Source organism: Pteropus vampyrus, unplaced genomic scaffold (genome assembly GCF_000151845.1).
Source record: "Pteropus vampyrus isolate Shadow unplaced genomic scaffold, Pvam_2.0 Scaffold190, whole genome shotgun sequence".
NCBI lineage: Eukaryota > Metazoa > Chordata > Mammalia > Chiroptera > Pteropodidae > Pteropus > Pteropus vampyrus.
In genome coordinates, this window is record NW_011888971.1 from 1,795,168 (window position 1) to 1,815,483 (window position 20,316).

General features: G+C 49.2%; 1 protein-coding gene across 1 annotated transcript; it reads right to left on the reverse strand.

The window, feature by feature from the left end:
- Positions 1-5,106: 5,106 nt before the first annotated feature.
- On the reverse strand, positions 5,107-18,972 carry CMBL (carboxymethylenebutenolidase homolog). The gene is made up of 6 exons (XM_011371406.2): positions 18,814-18,972; positions 12,519-12,752; positions 9,615-9,722; positions 8,695-8,837; positions 6,514-6,605; positions 5,107-5,822 (listed from the first exon to the last, which is right to left on the reverse strand). The coding sequence occupies exons 2-6, from the start codon at positions 12,731-12,733 to the stop codon at positions 5,643-5,645; spliced, it is 738 nt and encodes a 245-aa protein (XP_011369708.1). The 5' UTR covers positions 12,734-12,752; positions 18,814-18,972; the 3' UTR covers positions 5,107-5,642.
- Between the last annotated feature and the right edge of the window lie 1,344 nt (positions 18,973-20,316).

Here is a 20,316-nt window from a genome sequence, read left to right on the forward strand (position 1 = left end):
CCTCAGGGTTTAGAAAATAATTCTCGTCTTGCCGTTTTTACACAGGTGTCTGTCAAAGTGGGTTCTGAGTCTCATATAAAACAGCCCTGATGAGATTGATGTTTAGTTCACAGCTTGTTCTGTGCTCACATCCCATGAATTAGGGGTGTTTGATAAATGCGATGTACCGTGACTTCTGTAGCCACGTGACTAGTGCACCTGCTGAAAGGTGGTGTAGCATCAGCTTGTGGAAGCGGAGGTCCCGGTGGCGTCTGGACTGCCCAGGCCATGTCTGGGGCTCCGGAGTCCATCTTGCCACAGAATCAGACAGTTCGTTTTCCTTAGACGTGTAGAAAGTTCTGCTCCTAGTGGTCAGAGCCCAAGGATGTTAGTAACATCAGCAACTCTGTCAGACAGATATTTAAATTTTTTTAACTCATTTGTCTCGTTGTGCTAAAATTTACCATTTTTAGGTATCTCTTGGAATTATCTTAGACTTCAGGTAGTCAGAGTACGCTTATGTTGGGTTTTTACTAAATTACACAATATGGAGAGAGGTATCGCTGGAAGGTTTCACCTTTTAGTTAGTCTAGTCAGACAGCCTTTTAGCTTGTAGCTAAAGAGAGATGTGCCTCCCCTATCACTGCCCCTCCCCCCCCAATCATTCCCTGCTAGTAACCAGGTTCACGTTCTGGAATGTCCTTAAAAATGTCTTTAAAAGTAATGAAATGTTATTTTTCTGAAAATGTAAGTGGGACTCATGGCTTCCAAATTTGTAATTCCTGAGTGTTACTGTGATTCCTTGAATCAGAGCCAGTTACTGATAGTAAACGTATGTTCTGTTTTAGGACAATGAGTTTATTTCTATTTTTCAGATATGAAGCAACAGCACGTCATAGAGACCTTGATTGGCAAAAAGCAGCAAATCTCTCTTGCAACACAAATGGTTAGAATGATTCTGAAGATCGATGATATCCGTAAGCCTGGGGAATCCGAAGAATAGAGGAAAAAACTAAATCGTGGTAGTAAGTTTCAGCGCTGTGGTTAAATAAATGGCTGTCTTGTGATGCATCTGCAGTTATTTATTACGTTCTTTTCCAGACACTGTAGATGCTGTACTAAGAATAGTTATCCAGTACCATAGTTTCACTTGTTGAAAGACATGTAATTGCAGGGAAGCTGCTCACAAGCTTTTGTATTTGTTACATTAAAGGGATCTCTTTAAACCATCTTTATCTCCTGTCTTTAAAGAACATTCACTGTAATGAAATGCTGTCTTTGAAAGGGGTACAGTTTTTCATTTTTTTTTAATAAGCTTTAGGAGCTCTTAACAGCTTAAACAATGAGTTTGTTCTTAAAGATTTATAACGTTGAGAGGAATGTGGGCTTGATCCTATTAAATGTGTCTAATCGTTGCACCTACGTGGGTGGGTCCTTTAATTATAGAGACCTGTCGTAGGTCAGTTTTTGTCATAGGATTATGGGCTGTCTCAAGCGGTATTATGTTGTTCCAGCATAGTATATCACAGTGCTAACGAGACCAGCGTTGAAAGGTCAGTTTTCACGTGACCCCTGTTCCCTCTGGCCCTGGGCCCCCCTGAATGCTGGCCAGCTGGAGTTGGAGAAGGCCGGGTTAGCAGACTCCTTCCTACAGCACCTGCAGAGGCCGAGAAGGGCCGTTCAGAACCCAGTTGAGGTTTTCTTAACAGAATTAACAGGAAGTGGAGGCTGAAGTGAATTGTAGGAAATACGAGAGAAATGGATCGAGTGGGAGGGAAGGCCTTGCGACTGCCCTGTCGGGGTGGCTGGCAGGTGGAAGGGCCAGGTCAGACCCAGGCGTCCAGAGTCCCCACCCCCACCCCGCTGCTGTTTTGCCTGTGTGCTCATATGTGCGTCTCCAGGTTTTCCAAAAGAATGTTTCTTGTAGAGATTTAGGTAATAAAGTTCACTTAGGTGCCACCAGGAGTAGAGGATTTGCTGTTACGCTAGTCAGGCTTCCTGGGATTAGGGAGCTGGTTCCTCCTAAGTGATGGTTTCAGGTCACCTGCGAGCCTGGTCACTGGCTGGTCTCTACGTTGATACCTCGGTGCTTCTGCTAAGCAGGCGTACTGTGGATTTAGGAATACGTGCTAAGACCATTCTTCCTCATTTTAGTGTGTTTATGGAACTAGACGGTTGAGTGTTGAAAGCTTAAAACCTGAACACACGAACGAGTGGATGTTTCAGCACAGAATGGTTGGGAAGTGGCACTGCTGTCATTGACGCTCCTGCACTCGACGCAGCGTCAGGTCGCGTCTGCTCCGAGATGAGAGGCACATTCAGGCAGAACCGCGTAGCTAAGTGGCAGGACCGATTCTCGCCTGCGGAGAACCTTCAGCTTGCTTTGGGCCAGCGTCTCCTCAAGGGGTTCACAGTTGTGTGGGAAGAGCCACCAAACCACCTTTCCCTTCCAAACAATGTCACAAACGCTCCTGGAGCATTTCGTGGCTGCGAGAAGGAAATACATGGCCTGTGGACAGGAAAACCTGTAGAGATGTTTCACAAGGCATTGATTTTGTTTCGTTAAAAGTACCTTTTCAGAATAATAATCTTTTTAATCGTCAAGCTCCAAATTACCTGTCAAGTTTAACACCCTTGACCTTGAGTTGATCGCCATCTCCCGATGGGTGGCAAGAACAACTGAAGACACTTGACCCTGAGGCCAAATTCCCACACAGGACCCAGCGTTTTCTGTTGGTTCCCAGTTCTTAGGCTGGCTGGGTTTATTTGATGTTTGTTAAATGGCCTGGCCCTTCTAAGGAACCACTCACAAGTACAAGTTCCAAGAGGCTAGCCTGTTAGATGCAACTGAATTTCTTTAATCTTTTTACCTTTTTCTGTTGTTGGAGAAACAACCCACTAAAGTGTTGAAAGTTTGGGGTCAGGGGAGGGTGGGGGATTATTTGTAAGCACAGAAGTTTTTGTCTGTTTTCGGTGATCTTTGCAGGCAGCCTTGCAACATGGGGTTCATCTAAACCACCAGAAAAGGGCGCCGAAGACACCTGGCTACATAGGACATGTGTTACGCATCAGGAAAGGTGGGGAACAGTAGTAAAGTGCCTTCAGCATTTGCGTGTCCTAAGCGCTGTCGTAATGTGTCGTACAAGTATCAACAGCGCTTTTCAAAGTGTGATCCACAGACGCCTCGGACCGCCAGGCCCCTTCAAGGGGCCGTGAGGTCGAAAGTGTTTTCATACTGAGCTTATTTGCCTTTGCACTGTGAGGGGTGAACCGCCTTCATCTTAGCGTGAATCCAGGCAGAGGCACCAAACTGTTCTAGTAGGTTCTTCACCACACACTTTAAAACCACTTTCATAGGAGGATGGCCTTGACCAAGCAGCGCAAATGAGTCATTAGATCGACTACACAGCCCTCAGTATTCTGTGACAAAGTGAGTGTGATAACACCCTTCACGTAACCTGTGGTCCCAGCTGAACTGCCCCTTGTGGGACACATCACTTCTTTCAAGAATGACTGGCGAACCAGATACTCAGATGTATGACAGGCGTTTCCTGAAACGTGCACACAGCCTGTCACTTCAGTGGAGCAGCTGCCTTAGTTCTGGCTCCTGTAATGACAATAGCAGACTGAGTGGCTGGGACAACAGACGTTTACTTCTCATGGTTCTGGGGCCGCAAGATCGAGGTCCCAGCAGACAGTGCTCAGGCTCGGGGAGAGGGAAGGGGAGAGATTTTCCTCCCCTTTCGGAAGCTCCTGTGTCCTCCATGACCAGTCCTCCTGCCCGCAGTAAGGCTGACACTTTCAGAAACAGCCCCGGCTCCCTCCCCACCACGACCCCAGCACAAGGCACTTCCTACAGGAGACTGTCCCCCCACCAACCCTGCAAAGTAACGTCTTCCTCGTTTTATACATTTTACATTGAGGAAAATGGAGAATTTAGGCCTTGCCCGAATCACAGCTCTGTGGTGGGACCTGGACACTGCCCGTCGAGCCTCCCATGCTCCATCCTTGTACTACTACACCCTGTCCCCTGCCCGCGCCCACCCGATGGCTTCCCAGTCTATAGGTCCACGTGGTGGCAGCTTCTGCTGCACCACCCCACCCCACCCCCACACCAGACCTCCATGCGCCTCTTCTCTGCGCCCTGTCCTGGCCATGGTCCATCCCTGACTTCAGCTGACGCTCATTCACAGCACATAGCGGGAAGCAGCTGGAGGGTGTCTGGGCAAGGGCTCCCTCCCTAACAAAAATGGGTCCGGGGAAAACCCTGCTGTGGCTGGTGTTCCGTGAGGCCAAGGCCCAGGACCATACCCACCAGGAGGGCCCAGGATGGTGGACACCTGACTGAGCCGCCATCAGTTGCCCTGAGCCGCCCGGACACGTGTTGGGGTGTGGTGGGGTAGACATCACTGTTACACTTAGTCACTGCTAGTTCAGGATTCCTGTTACCTGCAGCCCAAGAAAAGCCGATATTCCAGGCAGGACCAAAACCAAACTCCTCCACGGTTCTGCTGCTCCTCCGGTGTTCCGTCCCGCGTCAGCTCTGAGGTCCCTGTCCAGCTGCTGTGGAATCCGTCCTCTCCACTCCCGGGGCTGAGGTCGGGCCACGCCATTGCTCCCTTGCTCCCTCTCCGAAGGGACCCATCCATCACTCCTGCGCTCACGGAAAGCATGCCCACCCAGCAGAGGCTGAGAAGCGATGGGCGTGGCTTCCTGAGGCCCCGGGCCCCTTCCCGCTCCCCGTCTCCCACACGTTTCCCTCCCAGAGTTCCAGGACTGCCGCCTGGCCCCACGTTGGGCATGGCCCCCTGAGGCGAAAGCCCCACCCCCAGCCCAGGACCCAAGCAAAGTCCCGATAGAAGGCACCTCCCCAAGGCCCAGGCTGGGCACCTGGGAAGAAAAGCAGCTCCTCCGGTGTCTGCGGACCCTGGGGAGATCCAGCAGGAGGGACAGAACCGGTCCCAGCCCGGTGTGTTCCCAAGCAAAATTCTCAGAACCCAGGAAGACCAACTACAGGGCTGTCCCGTGGAAGAGCAGGATTAAGGAAAAGTCAACAGGAGACAGCAGGAGAGGCTGATGGGGGACCCAAAAGGCCGGTGCTTAGAAAATGACCGCCTAGGAGACAGCTGGGTGGTAACTATCCATCGTTTATTAGCTTTCAGAAAGTCACAAGTTCAAAAACAAGGAAAGTTTACTACGTTGACATAATTAGGTCAATAGAACCCTATTTTAATCACTCAATGCAACATATGAATGTGAGATTCATCTGTATTATGACAAATATCTAAGTTGGGCTTTTAATCTACTTGAGTTTACAGTGTATGTTTCCATGGCTTTGCAACGTTAGTCATTTTACAGAATGTAGTCAAATACAAGGAAGGCCACACCTGAGCTGTGGGCTGGTCCCTGAACAGCCCCAGGATTCTCTAAGCGTTAGAATATTACTGTCATTCAAATTCAAATTCATCAAGTCATGACTCATTTTTAAAAGTTTTATTTACGTACATGGTAAAATTTAAGTGTTTCGTACATTTACATTTCTCACTGAATTTCAGGATTCTCTGGTTTATTTTATAGCAAGTGAAAATGAAATAAAATGATCTAAGTATTTCAAAGCAAATTTCTGGATGAAAGCTACTGAGAAAGTTTGCCCGTGGCCTCTGCTAGACGTACTTGTTCAGCCACTCGAGTAAATTCCTTCTCGCCTCTTCAATATAGGGCTTGTCTTCAGGTGAACAGTCTTCTCTCTTTCGATGCACAAATCCATGAGTTTGCCCAGAAAATGTTTTAATTTGATATTCCACTTTGCAGTGTTCTTTCAACTTCTGGGTTAGCAAAGAGACCTGGAATATGCAAAGGTTTTCATGATGACGTGGTTTTGACCCTCTGGCGACATTTCCCATTCTCTCGTAGAAGAGACTCAACATCAATGCTTTAACAAGTCCCACAGCTAATGAAGTTTTTACTTTTAATGTTGTCACTAACACAGTTCTTACCTCTGGCAAAGGAGAGGATTCAGAGCAATGTAAAAATGACACAACATACATAATTTGAATTGCATTAATAGACTATGTTATATAACATGTTCTATATAATATTTAATAACGTATTCAATATATTGGATATATTGAATATTGTATACTTGAAATTCAATATGTTCAAGTATAAGTTATTTGAAACTCGTATTAATAGAATGTATTGGCTATGAATAAAAATGATAATTTCTTCTGCTTTTTCTTCATCTATGTCCTGGATTTAATGCACGGTGTCTGTAAGGACAAAGACCTCGTGATTAACCGGGTCACACGTGGGCGGAGGGGAAAGCAGGGCCCCTTTCCGGTAACCAGGCCCCACCCAGCATTTGTGGCATTTGTGGGAGGTTACCCATCCCACTCTACGTCCCCGATGAAACCCACTTTAAAAACTTAACGTTGAAAAATATTTGGAGCAACAAATGAGCCGTTTAATATGTTTTCCCACAAACGTCAAATCGTGTTATCAAACCTAAATGTGAAGAGGAAGATGCCAACGTACCTGCTCGAGAGGGATCACGGGATCGTTTTCAGCGAAAATGAACAGCGTGGGGTTCTTCAAACAGTGGACGTCATCGGAATCCCTGATGAGGCCTGCAGAGAGGGGTCGGGGGCTGAGCTGTGATTCCCACACCCGTGCCACGGAAACCTACGTGGGTGCTTTGGGGGTTCCGGCTATTCAGCAAATCCACAGAAGTAGGCTGGCCTATCAAATTAGTCCCCCAGAGACACTGATCTAGCTGGACCTTCCCCATCACTTCATTCGGCAGGAATGAGGCCTTTAAATAATAGGGTTCGACCCGACCAGGTGCTCGTCATGTAAAGACACAGGAGCAACTTTAAAAATGCTTGTGCCGTGCCTGCCTTTACCGAGGGGTGGTGACGGGTGACCACCACCGTTCTAGAAATCTTCCACGGTCTTCACAAGCCCCAGGCTCTGACTCGAGTGCGCCGGGTGGGTTCATTCATTAGGCGGAGCGGCCATTGAACAGGACACTTGTGCTCGGACACGACCACAAGCATGAAGTCCCTGGACGCAGCACCTGGTCCTACAGGCCAAGCACAAACGCTGGCTTCTGTCCTTCGTTTCGGAATTGTAGAGATCATTTAGTCCGAAGCATGCTCTGCCTTGGGGATTCAGACCACCTCAGGTGCGCCCACTCCCATAGGAAACTAAGTAGCAGTCTTGCAATAGAATGCCATTTTAAGATAATAGTGTTAAAGGAAGACTATTCTGAGACTTGGTAGAGACAAAGGAAGATTCTATTCAAGAGAGAGCTCGGCGAAGGGGTTGCATGGTAAGGAGAGCCGGCTCAACCAGAATACAAGGACAGTGGGGATTTATGGCCAGGAAGCAGGACGGAGGTCAGTGGAAACATTGGGGTCCGGGGGATTCTGGCCAGATGATGGGATTCTTGCTAAAGGCAGGCAGGGTGACAAGGTGCCGAGGGTCGCCAAGGCATTTGATCAGACGTGAAAGGTGGGGGAGCCTCACTAAACGGACCCAGTGGGCCAAGGGCAGAGCCCAAAGTCAGAGCCTACTCAGAAAGTGGACTCAGAGGAGCCCGACTCAAATTTGGCCAAGTCCTAGTAGGAAGGAGAAAACGATGGGTGGCTTCCCCCACCCCCCATTTCCCGTTGGCAGCACGAAAAGCTAAGTAACCAGGAGGATCTCCGCTCTCCTGTAACTCCCCTCTAGGAGGCAGGGAGCCACCGGAGAGGGCTGCGCTCCCTGCCTCACTCTGTTAACGACCCTCTGGACAGCGATTTGGTGGCCCCGGGCCTCGGTCGCGCCACGCTACGCAGCTCATGCACTGCACAACAGCGGCCAGAAGGGGGCACGGGAGAGCCGTGCGCGCAGGAGCGCCTTTCGCTAATTCACGCAAAGGGACAGCGTGTGCCAGCCACCGTCAGCCTCAGCTGTGCCCAGTGGCACCTGGCAATTTATTCCTTTTGCGTAAGTAAATATTTAGAGTGTTCTTAAAATGCTAAAAGTAGGCAAAAATATCACCGTAACCACTAAGCCAAATAAGAATCATCAGTGTAACTATGATATATACATTATGAAAGAAAGCCAAATTTCCTTGTCTCATTTTGTTTTGTTTACATTTTTATGGTCAGAATGTTCCTACAGCATGAAGTCGGTATGCCATTTCTACACACGGGTATAATAATGTCCTCAGCAGCGCTATGATCCCTTAGGTTTGGTTTGGCTGAAATGTTTATGTTGCTATTTACATTTTACAGTGGGTTTTCCTTTTTGCTTCCCTTGTTTATAGTGCATGTCTGTGTCTGTCTGCACTTGTGCAGTCCAGAATAACTTGTATCTTGGGGAAAAAAAAATCTTTTCATAGATGTTGTTCATAAAAGTATTTCTGAGAATTAACCATTATCACAGAAAGAAATGTTAATCCCTTCATCCTAAGAGACGAAACTGAGACGTCAGGTCAGGTTAGGTGACTTTCCTAAAGGCACACCGTCAGGACCCAGGTCTCCTCACTCCCAGTGACATCCTCTGGTTACTGCATTCCAAACCTCAGCCTCTACTTCCAGAGTTTTAAAGCCAGTTTCATGACAACTGGGTTTTGTCTTGCATCTGGGACCTTTAGCCGGGAAAGAGGCTCGTGGTTATTGTCACCCACCTCCTGTTTTCACTGCGTAAATTTGTACAAGGCGGATTTACCATAGAGAGCCACCCCTGCCCTGAATTCCGGGTATTGCATCATCAAGTGATGGACAGCCATTCCGCCCCAGCAGAATCCCACGACACCAATGTTCTGGGCGTGACACTGTTCTTTCAGATACTTCAAGACTGCATCGACCTCTCTAGAACAGGAAGAAAAGTTACTTAAGAATCAAGAGGTATTTTGCGAGGCCCTGGGAAGGGATGCCGGGCAGAGTGCTGTGCTGATGGTCACACGGCTGTGTCAGCAGCTGTTCCTTGAGGTTCTGAGAGTCTTACTTTCGGAGCTCTGTCTCACCACCTCCAGCCCAAGTGATGAGTGACTCTACTCCTGGCAGGTCTCCCTGCCAAGCCCAGCCTCCTCCAACCACCTGACAGGGCTGCAGCCCGGTTCCTTTCCAATAACCAGCTCATTTCCCAGCTGGAAGCCGAGCGACAGACTTTCACAGCCTCAAGATAAAGGCCAAAGGCCGCAGCACAGCTCTAAGGCCTGACCCCGAGATCTGTGCCCCCCCGCCCCCCCCGAGCTGCCCCTTCGTGTCTCTCTCCTCTCGACAGGCACCAGCTGCAGCTGGGCCGCTCCCCAAACTCTGACTTGGCACATGCATTCCCCTGCCTAACACCCCACTCTGCGTCTCTCGTCTCCACCCCTGCCCAAAGAGGGAGCGAGATTTGGAAAGCCACCAGGACTATTTAAGCCAAGAGGGGACAGAGGACTGTGGCCCTTGTTTCCCAAATGGTTCATTTGCAAATTGGTGGTTTGGAACAACTCGGAAGACATTTTCAAGTAGAAGTAATGTGCTTAGTTGGAGGGCCGCGGCCATGCACGTCCTCCACGGAGGGAGGGTGGGCATCTGAACAGGGGAGCCGGGCCCGCCTCTGCCTCCAGACTCTGCTCTCCCCGGGGGCCGATAACTTACTTATCGATCTTTCTGGCATTTCTTGTTTTCAGCCACTCAGGGAAGGTCGAAAAGTCCCCAGAGGGGTGCCATGGCTCTTGCCCTACAAAGAAGTCCGGAACGATGGTTCTGTAAAATAGGGACATTTGGCGATCTTAATTTCATGGCTTTTGGGACTCGGTATTTGCTTACATTCGTTAGTAAACTTGTTACGTTGGCGATTCTCACCACAGGAAAAGAGAAGTCGTGACCATGAGGGCCAACCCGGATCACAGCGGAGGCCAACTGGCACCCAGCCAGGCCATCTCGGATTTCACAATGGAAGGGGCAGGGCCTTCGGCAGCCCGCTTCTAGCCCAGCCCGTCTGGAATGACATGGCATCGGGCAGTGCACAGACCCCAGGAGGTATTATACCCAAGATAAGGGGACCTGGCAGCCAAGGCCTGGAGCAGGGCGGCTACAAGGCCTTTCCAACACCCACCCGCAGGAGTCACACCTCTCAGCCGGCCTTGCACATTAGCCTCAGGTCACATGCACACCTGGTTAGCAAGTCTAGTCACTATGACCAAACAATTTTCCCTAGTCTCCGCTCAGCGTGCCGATGGGGCATGACTTCCTGCCCGGATGGTGTGACCTAACGCAGGCTCTGGAAGGGGCCAGAGAGGGAAACCAGCCAGCGCCATCCGAAACCACCATCCCCGTCCAGCGTATGGGGAGGAAAAAATTTCCCTCCTTCCTTTCTAGGTTCTTCGGCTGGACAAGTAATTAAACTGCCGTAAGACAGACGAACAGGAGAAAAACGAATTTAACTGTGTGTGTGAGAAAAGGGGTTCTGTGGAAAGTAAGCTGGCAGGGTGGTGGGACCATGACCCCTGCCTGGGCGGGTCGTGTGTTCGGTGCACCCGGGCCTCTGGCTTCTTTAGTGAGAGGTTTGTCTTCGTCCTAAGCAAGCCCTGCCCACTGGTTTTATGCATCTAGGTTAACACACCTTTCAAACAAACTGCAGCCGTCTTCGAGAGAGCACAGGACCTTAACTAAGCCACGCTCTCTCCCACGGCCGTGTCGTCTCCCTTACGTTCCCTCCTTCATTCCAGTCCCATAAAGAGGCTGCGAAACTGTTATTCTCAGGAGCATTTGAGGTCTTGCTCTCTGGCATATGTCGTCAGTTTGGCTCAAATAAATTCATAAAAATTCTCTACGGGTTTGGACGTTTCCTACGTCAATAACTTCATACATAGGGGAGTCCCGTAAAAATATGCATTAGACCCAGAGGCAGTCCGGTAATGAAGGCTTATAAGCCATCCCAAGCTAAGGGACAGGCTAGGGATCTGGGGCTTCAAAGGGAAGGAGATTTAAGTCAAAGGGCTGTAAGAGCAGATATCTGGTAATTAGATGTTTGTCCTGCAGCAGAGATAGGCCATTCAGATAAAAATTATCTCTGGTAGTAGCTCTCCTTATCTAAATTCTTTTAGGTAATTAAGGGAGAGGTAAAACTTTTTCTTGAACCTGCTGGAGTTTGAGTGCCTTCAGCTCAAAACAATCCACGTGCCCAAGTGGCACATTTGGGGGTGGCCTGCTCTGCAGCCCTAGGTGGCCTTCTGTGCAGGCATCACCGTGGACGAGGGAACACAGCTCCTCCTGCAGGGGTATAATCTGGGTCAGAAAAATCTAAGTTCAAGTCCCAGGACTGGCCTGTCTGCCCTGTAACCTTGACGAGCCATTTAACCGCTTCCAGCTCCTTCTCTGGAGCTGGCAAATAGAGCCTGCGCCCGGCACTGCCCGACCTCCAGGGATTGTCTGAGGGCAAGCGGCTCGGTAAACAGGCCCCTTTACTCATTGTTTATGATCTGCCTCCAGCTACAGAATCCGAAATAAAATAGATGCCACCTGCAGTCCCATTGACTGAGCAGGTTGTGGCAGGATGACCTGGGGCAACTGCACCTCTGTCCTCACCCCTGGCTTCCTAATTGACAAAATGGGAACAATGACAGTTCCCACCCTGGAGGGGTCTTTGGGAGGATGGAGGACAACTGCCCTGTAACGCCCCTAGGCAGGGTCTGGCTGAGCCAGAAGGCAATCAGGGTTGCTGTCATTTTAATTCCTGGCCTTGCCCCCAGGAAATTAAGTTGCCTCCTCTTCGAGAAGAAATTGAGGGGCCTAGAAAAGTGAAAAATCTAGTGAAATTCCTCTTTGGTCAACACTAAATTTGCATCGCAGGGCGGAGGGTCTGCTTCCTTTAAATCGGGTGGGAAAACAAGGTAGGCTACCCTGTGGTTTCTAGCTTCTCTCTAGAGGAAATCCAAGGGAATCGGGGTGCTCCACACTCAGGGCCGGCTGGATTTTACGCTCTCCGAACGGTTCCTCCTCCCCTCCGTGCTTCACTGAAGCTGTTACCAACACCAGGTGACAGCATTCGCCCGCCAGAGGTGGCCATGGCCAGCAGTCTGACAAAGGCATAACCTTTGGGAGATGAGCAAGGTGTCAGGGTGCCAGTTCTGGAATCCAGTGTAACTCGGACAGGGCCAGGGGGTGTTGTGTGGGGCCCAGGACAACTGCGGGCGCCCCGCCTGTGAAATCTGACTCAAGGCCCAGATGCTTCAAGGACCAAATAATGGGTCCCTTTCAGACTGGAGAGGTCTGCCCATGGTGCCCCACAGCAGTGTCCGGGCAGGGCCCCACATTAAGAGTGCGCAGGGATTGGGTTGGAAGCTGGTAGCTTTCATTGGACACCTGCTGGTGGGTGTTTACATTTCATATGACATTTCCCATTTACCCGCCCCCTAGAGAGAGAAGGAAGTAGGTAATGTAAATTAGAATACGGTCAGGGTTTTTTTGGGTTTTGTTTTTTGTTTTCCCTGAAGGGACGAAATATAGATCACAGAAATGTACATAAATTTAAATGAAGGAACAGAATGTCATACTTACGTGTAGCCATTTCCTGCAATCATGTCAGCCATATATCTAGTATTGGGCAGTTGCCAGCCGAATATATCTTGAATGACGATCACGGCTTTGCCCGTGTTGACGGGGGATCTGGTGACATAAGCCTTGATGTGCTCCACTTGAACTTCACACCCCATGCCTCCATACTCCATCTTATGGCCAATGTCACACGGACAAGGATTAGCTTCGTTAGCCATGGTAGGGATTTAAGTCAGGCTACAGAGAGAGAAACATGCCTTATGTTCTGAATGGTGCAAATCCAGAAATTATAAACAGTAAGTAACTAAAATCAAGATTACAGGAAAAAAATTCATTTTAACTTTACTCCTAGTGCAAGAAATCAGTGATGACTTCTGGTTTTGGCAACGCCACAGATTGGGGCCAAGACTCCAGTCCCATCGCAAACGCTGGAAACGCCAGCGTGAATGCGGGAGACAAATAAAAACAAAAATGACAGCACAACGCACAGAAAAAAAGGAGCAACGCCTGGGCCAGACCCGGAGCAGAAACTGAAGCCAGGATGGCGCAAGCGGGTGCCGAGTGGGCCCACATAGGACCAAGGCCTGAGCCCTAGCTCAGCCGGCCCTGAGGGTTCTTGGAGGACAGCGAGGCCTTGGGACCCCATGACACGGATTTGTAGCTGAGACCTTCCCACGCGATGTTGGAGCCCTCGCAGGTTCGTATTTCATGGGGGAGATAAACAACAGCAAGAAGGAAGAAGAAGGAAGGAAGGAAGGAAGGAAGGAAGGAAGGAAGGAAGGAAGGAAGGAAGGAAGGAAGGAAGGAAAAGGTCAACCAGGACTAGGAATATGGTAAGGAAGCCCGGGAAGGGAACCTGGCAGAAACAGATGCAAATCTACTTTATGGCAAGACTTTCACAGTCCAAGCCAAAAAAAAAAACACTACCCACTGATGAGGAGCTCACTGCACGTGTGGAAGCGCTCCGGATAAACACGAACCGCGGTCACAGCAGGGGTGGAAATGAGGCAGGGCCTAACAAGCTTGAGCAAACAAGCAGAAAGCGGGAACGGAGAAGACAAAAATAAATAAAACCGATCAACTACAAAGCAAGAAGTAATGTGGCTGAAATAGATCCAAAGAAAGAGAAACAGATTAAATCCACCACTGGAGACAGATTCTCAGAATGAATTTTTAAAAGTCGAGGTGCCATCGGAAGGGAGAACCTGGGAACGCTGAACCCAAAGAGGAACAGGCAGAAAAAGTGTCCAGATGCCCGGGATTTGCCTCCAAACAGGCTGGCAGCTGGCGGCCATGGGAGGGGAACATGAGCGTTGTGGGCACGGGGTGACCAGCTCCCCAGCATCCTCCATGCTTCTCTCTCTATTTATACATATGCTTGAGATTTTCCGCAACAAAATACTTTTCTATATTTATTAAAAGTTTTAAAACTATAAGGTAAACGGCTCCATAAACAAAGTGAGACAACACAGACGAGAACATGTTATGCTCAAAGCAGAAGATTTCAAAGCTAGATAAAATATATGGGGAGTTCTCATCAATCAAGAAAAAGACGGCCCCAGCAGAAAAATGCACCAAAGACACGAACAGGCGATTTACAAAAGGCGATGGATTTACCATGTGAACGGTCCATAAACACATGAAAAGCTACTCGAGGTCCCTGGTGTCCAAGGAAATCATACAAAGAAAGACAATGAGATACCATTTTACATCTTGCAGGCTGGCAATGTCTGTTAACACCGAGAGACGGTGCCCACGTGGGGTTTAACTGATATGAACTCTGGAAAGGTCTCTGCCAGGGTCCAGCAATGATGATGACACCCTGCAACCGAGAAACTCCGCCACTTGGTACATTCCCTAGAGAAATCACGCTCATGCGTGTGTGTGCGTGTGCGTGTGCGTGCGTCTTCGTGCGTGTGCCTGCATGCACATCTGCAGTGGGAATGGAAGTTCCATTCTTGGTAGCAACGATTGGAAGCAATTTCATTGGCAATCAGGAGGAGAGTGGGTTACCCCGATTCGTTCATCCTTGTGGCTTGAATTCTGTCCCCCAAAAAAGATAGTTCAAGTCCTAACACCCAGAACCTGTGACTGTGCCTTTATTCAGAAACAGGGTCTTCCCGGAGCTAATCGTCTTAAGATGAGGCATCCTGGACGAGGGTGGCTGCCAACCTAGTGACTGGCGTCCTTCTATGAGGGGAATGTGGACACAGAGAGAGGCACACAGGAGAGAAGGCTGTGTGAAGACGGGCAGGGGTTGGAACGAGACAGTTACAAATCAGGAAAAACTAACGGCTGCGGGCACCACCAGACGCGCTAGGACAAGGCAAGAGAGGACTCTCCTTCAAAGTCCTCGGGAGGAAGGTGGCCCTGCAGACACCTTCATCGAAGACCTCAGGCCTCCGATACTCTGAGAGGACAAATTTCTCTTGTCTTCAGTCACCCAGTTTGTGGTCATTGGTTTTGGCAGCTCTGGGAAACAAATTCGTAAAAAGAATATCGCATAGCAGTTCAATGAACAAACTATATATATATTTCATAAATCTCAAAAGCAAAATGCTATCAGATATAGCTTTTCCTATGCTAAGTAAATACAAAAGCCCAAAACTAATACATATTTTCTTAATAAATATAGAGTAGTAGAAGTATAACTCAAAGGGATAAAACACAGAACCATTAGACAGTGGCTTCTGGCCCGGGGAAGGGATGGAGATTGACTTTAATTGTATTTGTTGCATTCTATTTCCTAAAAGAGTTTTGATTTGAAGTACAGAGGACACAATGTTAATTTCTTTCAAATCTGGATCAAGTGAATATGGGTGGCTGCTATATTTTATCGTGTACTTTCCAGAACATTCTAAATGTTCATAACTAGAAATAAAATAACTAAATTTTAAGGCGAGACAAATTAATTTGGTCAAAGAAAACCTGACTCTTTTTCATGGTTTTGTTTCCATAAGCTACGCTACACAACTGTGATCAGTAAGACTACACCACAATGGGATCAGCGGTGAGGTTTATACCCCACTGCACTGTCGCTGAGAACTGATTCGTGGGGTGGATTTCTTCCCTGCCCCGTCTCATGAGGACGTGGGGACCATGCAAACGTCCAGCTGCTCCAAAACAGCCTTGAATCCGAATCTTTTAACCTTAACTTCAGTTGATATCCACTTTCCAGAAGGAATGTTTACAGCCAGGAGACCGACTCTCCCTACTGGCCCCACAAGGTTACTCTCCTGCAGAAGGAGTGGCAGCCAGGAGAGGCCAGGTGTGCCTGTGGAGGGCTGGGCTCCTGCCAGACCCTTCACGTGGCACAGCAGCCTGTGTGTCCCAGGCCAAGGCCACAGCGAGCAGGGCAGATAGCTTCTGTGGACTATACCCCGCTGTGGACGAGACACGCCCTGCACGCTCCATCGATGTCACTCCACATAGCCTTCTGTGCACATAAACCTTTCAGGACCGGGGCGCCTTTCCCCCAAATGACACATTGGTTAGAAGATAATTTTCAGAAGAAAAGTAAAACCGTGCCCCTCTCACACAGCCATAAAAGTGAACAGGTTGAGGGTTTTTTTTTTTTTTTTTTTTTACTCGTATGATAAGCATGAGACAAATGTAACTGGTTGGAAGGAAAAAAGAAAAAGACACAAATGGTTGTGGCGGAAAGGAATATCGAGCTGAATTGCAAGTGGAGACAGACAGATTCTTCCACCGGTGGGAGGAAGCCAATTAATTCTCTACCAGACAGGACAGAACTGACAAATCTGTCAATTGCCCTCGACTTTCAAAAAGCTGCACAATACCTCAGATACAATGAACAGTGCTGGAATCAGACAGCCCGGAAGTGTGGGCTGTGGACGATGGATTTTGCCACTGGGACGGTTTCTTCTATGTGACACTATAGGGCCATCTGCTGTGAGTGGTAAGGTTTCCTCTTAGAAGCAGGCGGGGCCGTGGGCTGATGTGCATGATGGGGTCCTCGGGAAATGTGTCCAGAATGGCCTCTCAGTGCCATGGCAGGAGGGCCTGGACACGTATTCTGGCCACCCTGAGATCAGATCCGTGGTCTCCACTGGTCCACTGGTGAAGCCTCTGGAAGTCAGGGTCCTCTTTGTGACACCAGGGACGGTCAAGACATGCTCCTGCCGAGGATGCCGTGATGGGCACGATTTTTGGCAACGTCACGTTAAATGCGGACGAACGCACATGACTCCCCCATAACTTTCACGCAAGATGCCACACACGTGCGAATGATCAGGAGGCCCACCCCCTACAGACTGACCTTCATGGTCCCTCAGAGTATCTGTCCTTGACCAAACCCCCGTGACTCTCAGCTAGTATTAGTGAGAATCCCGCTAAGCCGGTTTAGCCGATGCCCCCACTCCCCATCCCTGATCCGGTCTCACGCTCTCTGCCATCCCCCAGGTGAGGTCTGATAGCCCTGGCTTGTCTTCTGCCAAGATCCTGTGAGGTTGGTTTAGCGGGATTCCTGTCCCTGATGCCTCCTCTTAGTAATTTTCCATCCGCTGACCCCTACTCTGTAAGTTCCCGCTTCCTCTTCTCGTCCTTGGAGGTGAGCTCCGTCTCTCTACCGCAGAACCCCAGGGCAGTGGCCCCCTACACCTGTCACGCGGGTCCTAAAAACGGTCTGCCCGCCCGCTCCTTATAACAAGTCGCGAATGAATACTTTTCTTCCTAGAACGTTCTCCAGCCCTGCTTCACACAGCAAGCACCTCCACGAAATTGCAAGTCAAGACCCATGGGGAACGGCTTCTGTGTGGCTGACCTGCAAATCCCACGAGGCTGCAGGGGCCTCGCGCTTCCCCTCAGGAGGTGTCTCTTTGCTCCGTATCAATCTGTGCTTCTTCGCTTCTTTTTTGAACCAGTGGTAACATCTGCCTGGTTCCCTCAGTAATGAATAAAACAGAATCTTCAACACATGCTCATTTTTATATCTGTGTGAGAGTCACGCTTGTACCTTTCCCTGGAAATGGTCTTTTAGCCTAACTGAACAGTGTTCCCTTTTTCTCGCCGGAAATCACAAAGGCGAGGAACAGGTGGCAAGGTGTGGTCCAGCGAGTGTGGTTTTCCTGCTTTCACACCCCAAAGATGTGAATAACTTGGAAGTCAGACTTTCCAACGCAAGAAGGATTTTCGGCAGAAACAGAGAACACGGATTTCGAGGAGCGAAGGGCATCGGCGTAGACAGGGTTGGCGTAACAAGCAAAGAAGCCTGGGAATATATTTCTGGAAGCTTCAGAGATTTAGAAACGGGAACTGTTCGCAATCACAACAAAAGCAGCGCTTAGGGATAAGGGGCGGCTACCAGCAAAGGCTCGGTATTTTCCTTTTACTGGATAAACATTGCAGGAATGTGCCTGGCAATCGATTTCAATCTTGCAGCCGAAGGCAGGGCCCTACTTCTCTCTAGATGATTCTATGATTCAACTCCTCCTATTACTTACTTTTCAGCACCACACTTGTGTTTTCCACGGGGCACGTGGTCCAGACAGCATTAATAAGAAAGCCAGACGTGATGAGCACACACTCGCCCAAACACATGGCTGCCTTTGACCTTTTCTTGGGCTGTTCCAGGCCTAGATAGGGTTTCCCCAGATACACACAGGGCTCACGTCTAACCACCTTATTTTAAATGGGCTTTCAAAACAACAGGTGGCATTTTCCGTCAGCAAGAAACCTAAATGGCAGTGCCCAATGTCAGCAAGGCCGGAGCAAGGCGACACTTCTGCCTGGCTGTGCGTGTGGCCGTGCGTGTGTGCTGTGCAGTCTCCCTTCGCAGTATCTGCCCAGCATCCAGGACGTCACACTCCTGGACCCAGAACCTCCTCTCTTAACAACCATCCTGAGGAAAAAAATACTGCCAAAACTCGATGCAAATATACTCATTTTCCCCCATCATTTTATAGTAGCAGTAAAAACTATACAACCCAAATGTTAACTGCAGGAAACCAGCGACAGAGTATTTAGAGGCAGGAAGGGAAGGCTTCTGACAATGTTAGATGAGAAAAAGGAAAACCAAAAAAACGAAAAACAAACAACGAACACAAGTTCATATACACTATGATTTCGACTATGTTTTAAAACATGTACTGCTAAGCAGTCCAGGAAGCTACGCCGCGGTGGCACGGCGCGGGGGTGTCTTTCCCCAGGGACAGTGTCCTGCTTTGGGAAGTCGGGTTTCAAACGTGGACTTCGACAGGTTCGGTCCCTGTGCACATGGCACAGCCCCTGGCCTGGTGCGGACGCCCGCGGGAGTTGTGCACAGGGGAGGCGCACCTACCTGCTCAGCCGCCTGCAGACCGCTGTCCACCCTGCGAGGGAGTGAGGCCGGAGCGTCCCAGGGCGACCGTCACGGGCCAGCCGCGGGCGTGCCTCCCTCCGGGACGGAAGTGGACGCGGTGACGGAGGGCGGTGGATCCCAGCGGGCCAGTGGCAGCGCGGGATTTTCAGCTTTGGGGACGGTGGGGGCCCGTGGGAGGGACGGAGGGAGGGACGGAGGGAGGGACATGGGAGGGGCAGGGGAGGGATGGAGCGGTGAGAAGGAAGGAGGGAAGGAGGCTCGGACAGCCCGCCTGGGACGTGGACAGGCTCGCCTGGCTCCTAAGACCTGCAACTTCCTTGTTGCAAATCAAAGTCAGGCTATGATTCTTAAAAATAAATTATTACGTATTCATACTTGCCTTCTCCCGCTCCATATTTTGCCCAGTCACTTGACTAAGGTTGTGATAACTTTGGAGCTAAGCCACTACCTGAACCTGTAGGGAATTCTTAAGAGGTTTTTGTTTTTGTTTTTGTTTTTGTTTTTGAGCCAAACCGAGGACTACTGTGGGGAAACAAAATCTCAAAGGAGTGAGAAAATGCTCCGGAGAATGGCGATTTTGCAGCTTATTTTATACATTAGAGTGGAAGGAAGAGACTGAGGAGGGTTACGTGGAATCCGCTGGTGATGGCTTAAGGGGGTGGGATTGGATAAAACCAAAACGGAGACACATACTTTTTTTTACATTTACAGAAGAGTTAATAATTAACTTTACAGCCCGTAGAGCTGGAATGTGGGGGGCGAGCTCTGTGGTCTCCTGCGGGCTCCATTGCAAATGCGCTCTGCAAACAGCAGTCCCCTGAGGGGTCTGGGGGGAAAAAAATCACACTGACATTTCAAAAGTATGTTATTTTAGGTTCGAAAAGGTAATAGAGAGGCTCTCTTAAGGTAAAGATTGACCTTTGTCGGGAAAGCTACAGACCTAGGATTCGACAACCGCCAGGGCCCCTTTTCAGTTGGGGATTTTTACGTCCAGATCATCCTGTGTGGTTGCTTACCATCTCTGAGTTTGTAAGGTCCGCCCGAGGGGCCTCCCCTCAGCTTGTCGGGTTTAGCATGTGGCTTCTTTTTTGTCCACATAGTCAATTCAATTAGCTACAGAAGCTTAAGAAAGAAAACAAGAAGAAATGTGATTAGGAAAAGCAACAGCAGGAAAAGGAAGAGCAACGTTCTGACGCCTAAGGATTCGATCAAAAACCTTAGGGCCCCAGTGGGAGAAACTTATGAATTTAGATCCTTCTGTGGACGATAAAAAGGGGTTTTATGGAAAATAACCTCACCGGTGATCTGATCATAAATGCCTACCCGGCAGGTCTTGGTGGGTGGTCGCCAAGGCCTATACCTTCTTCAGTAAACGCTTTGAAGGCAGCCCCTGCGCATTGTTCTTGTGTATCCAGGTTAACACACCTTTAGGAGCCAGAGTAATACCCCTTGATTAGGGTATTAACCCTCAAGAGACCACAT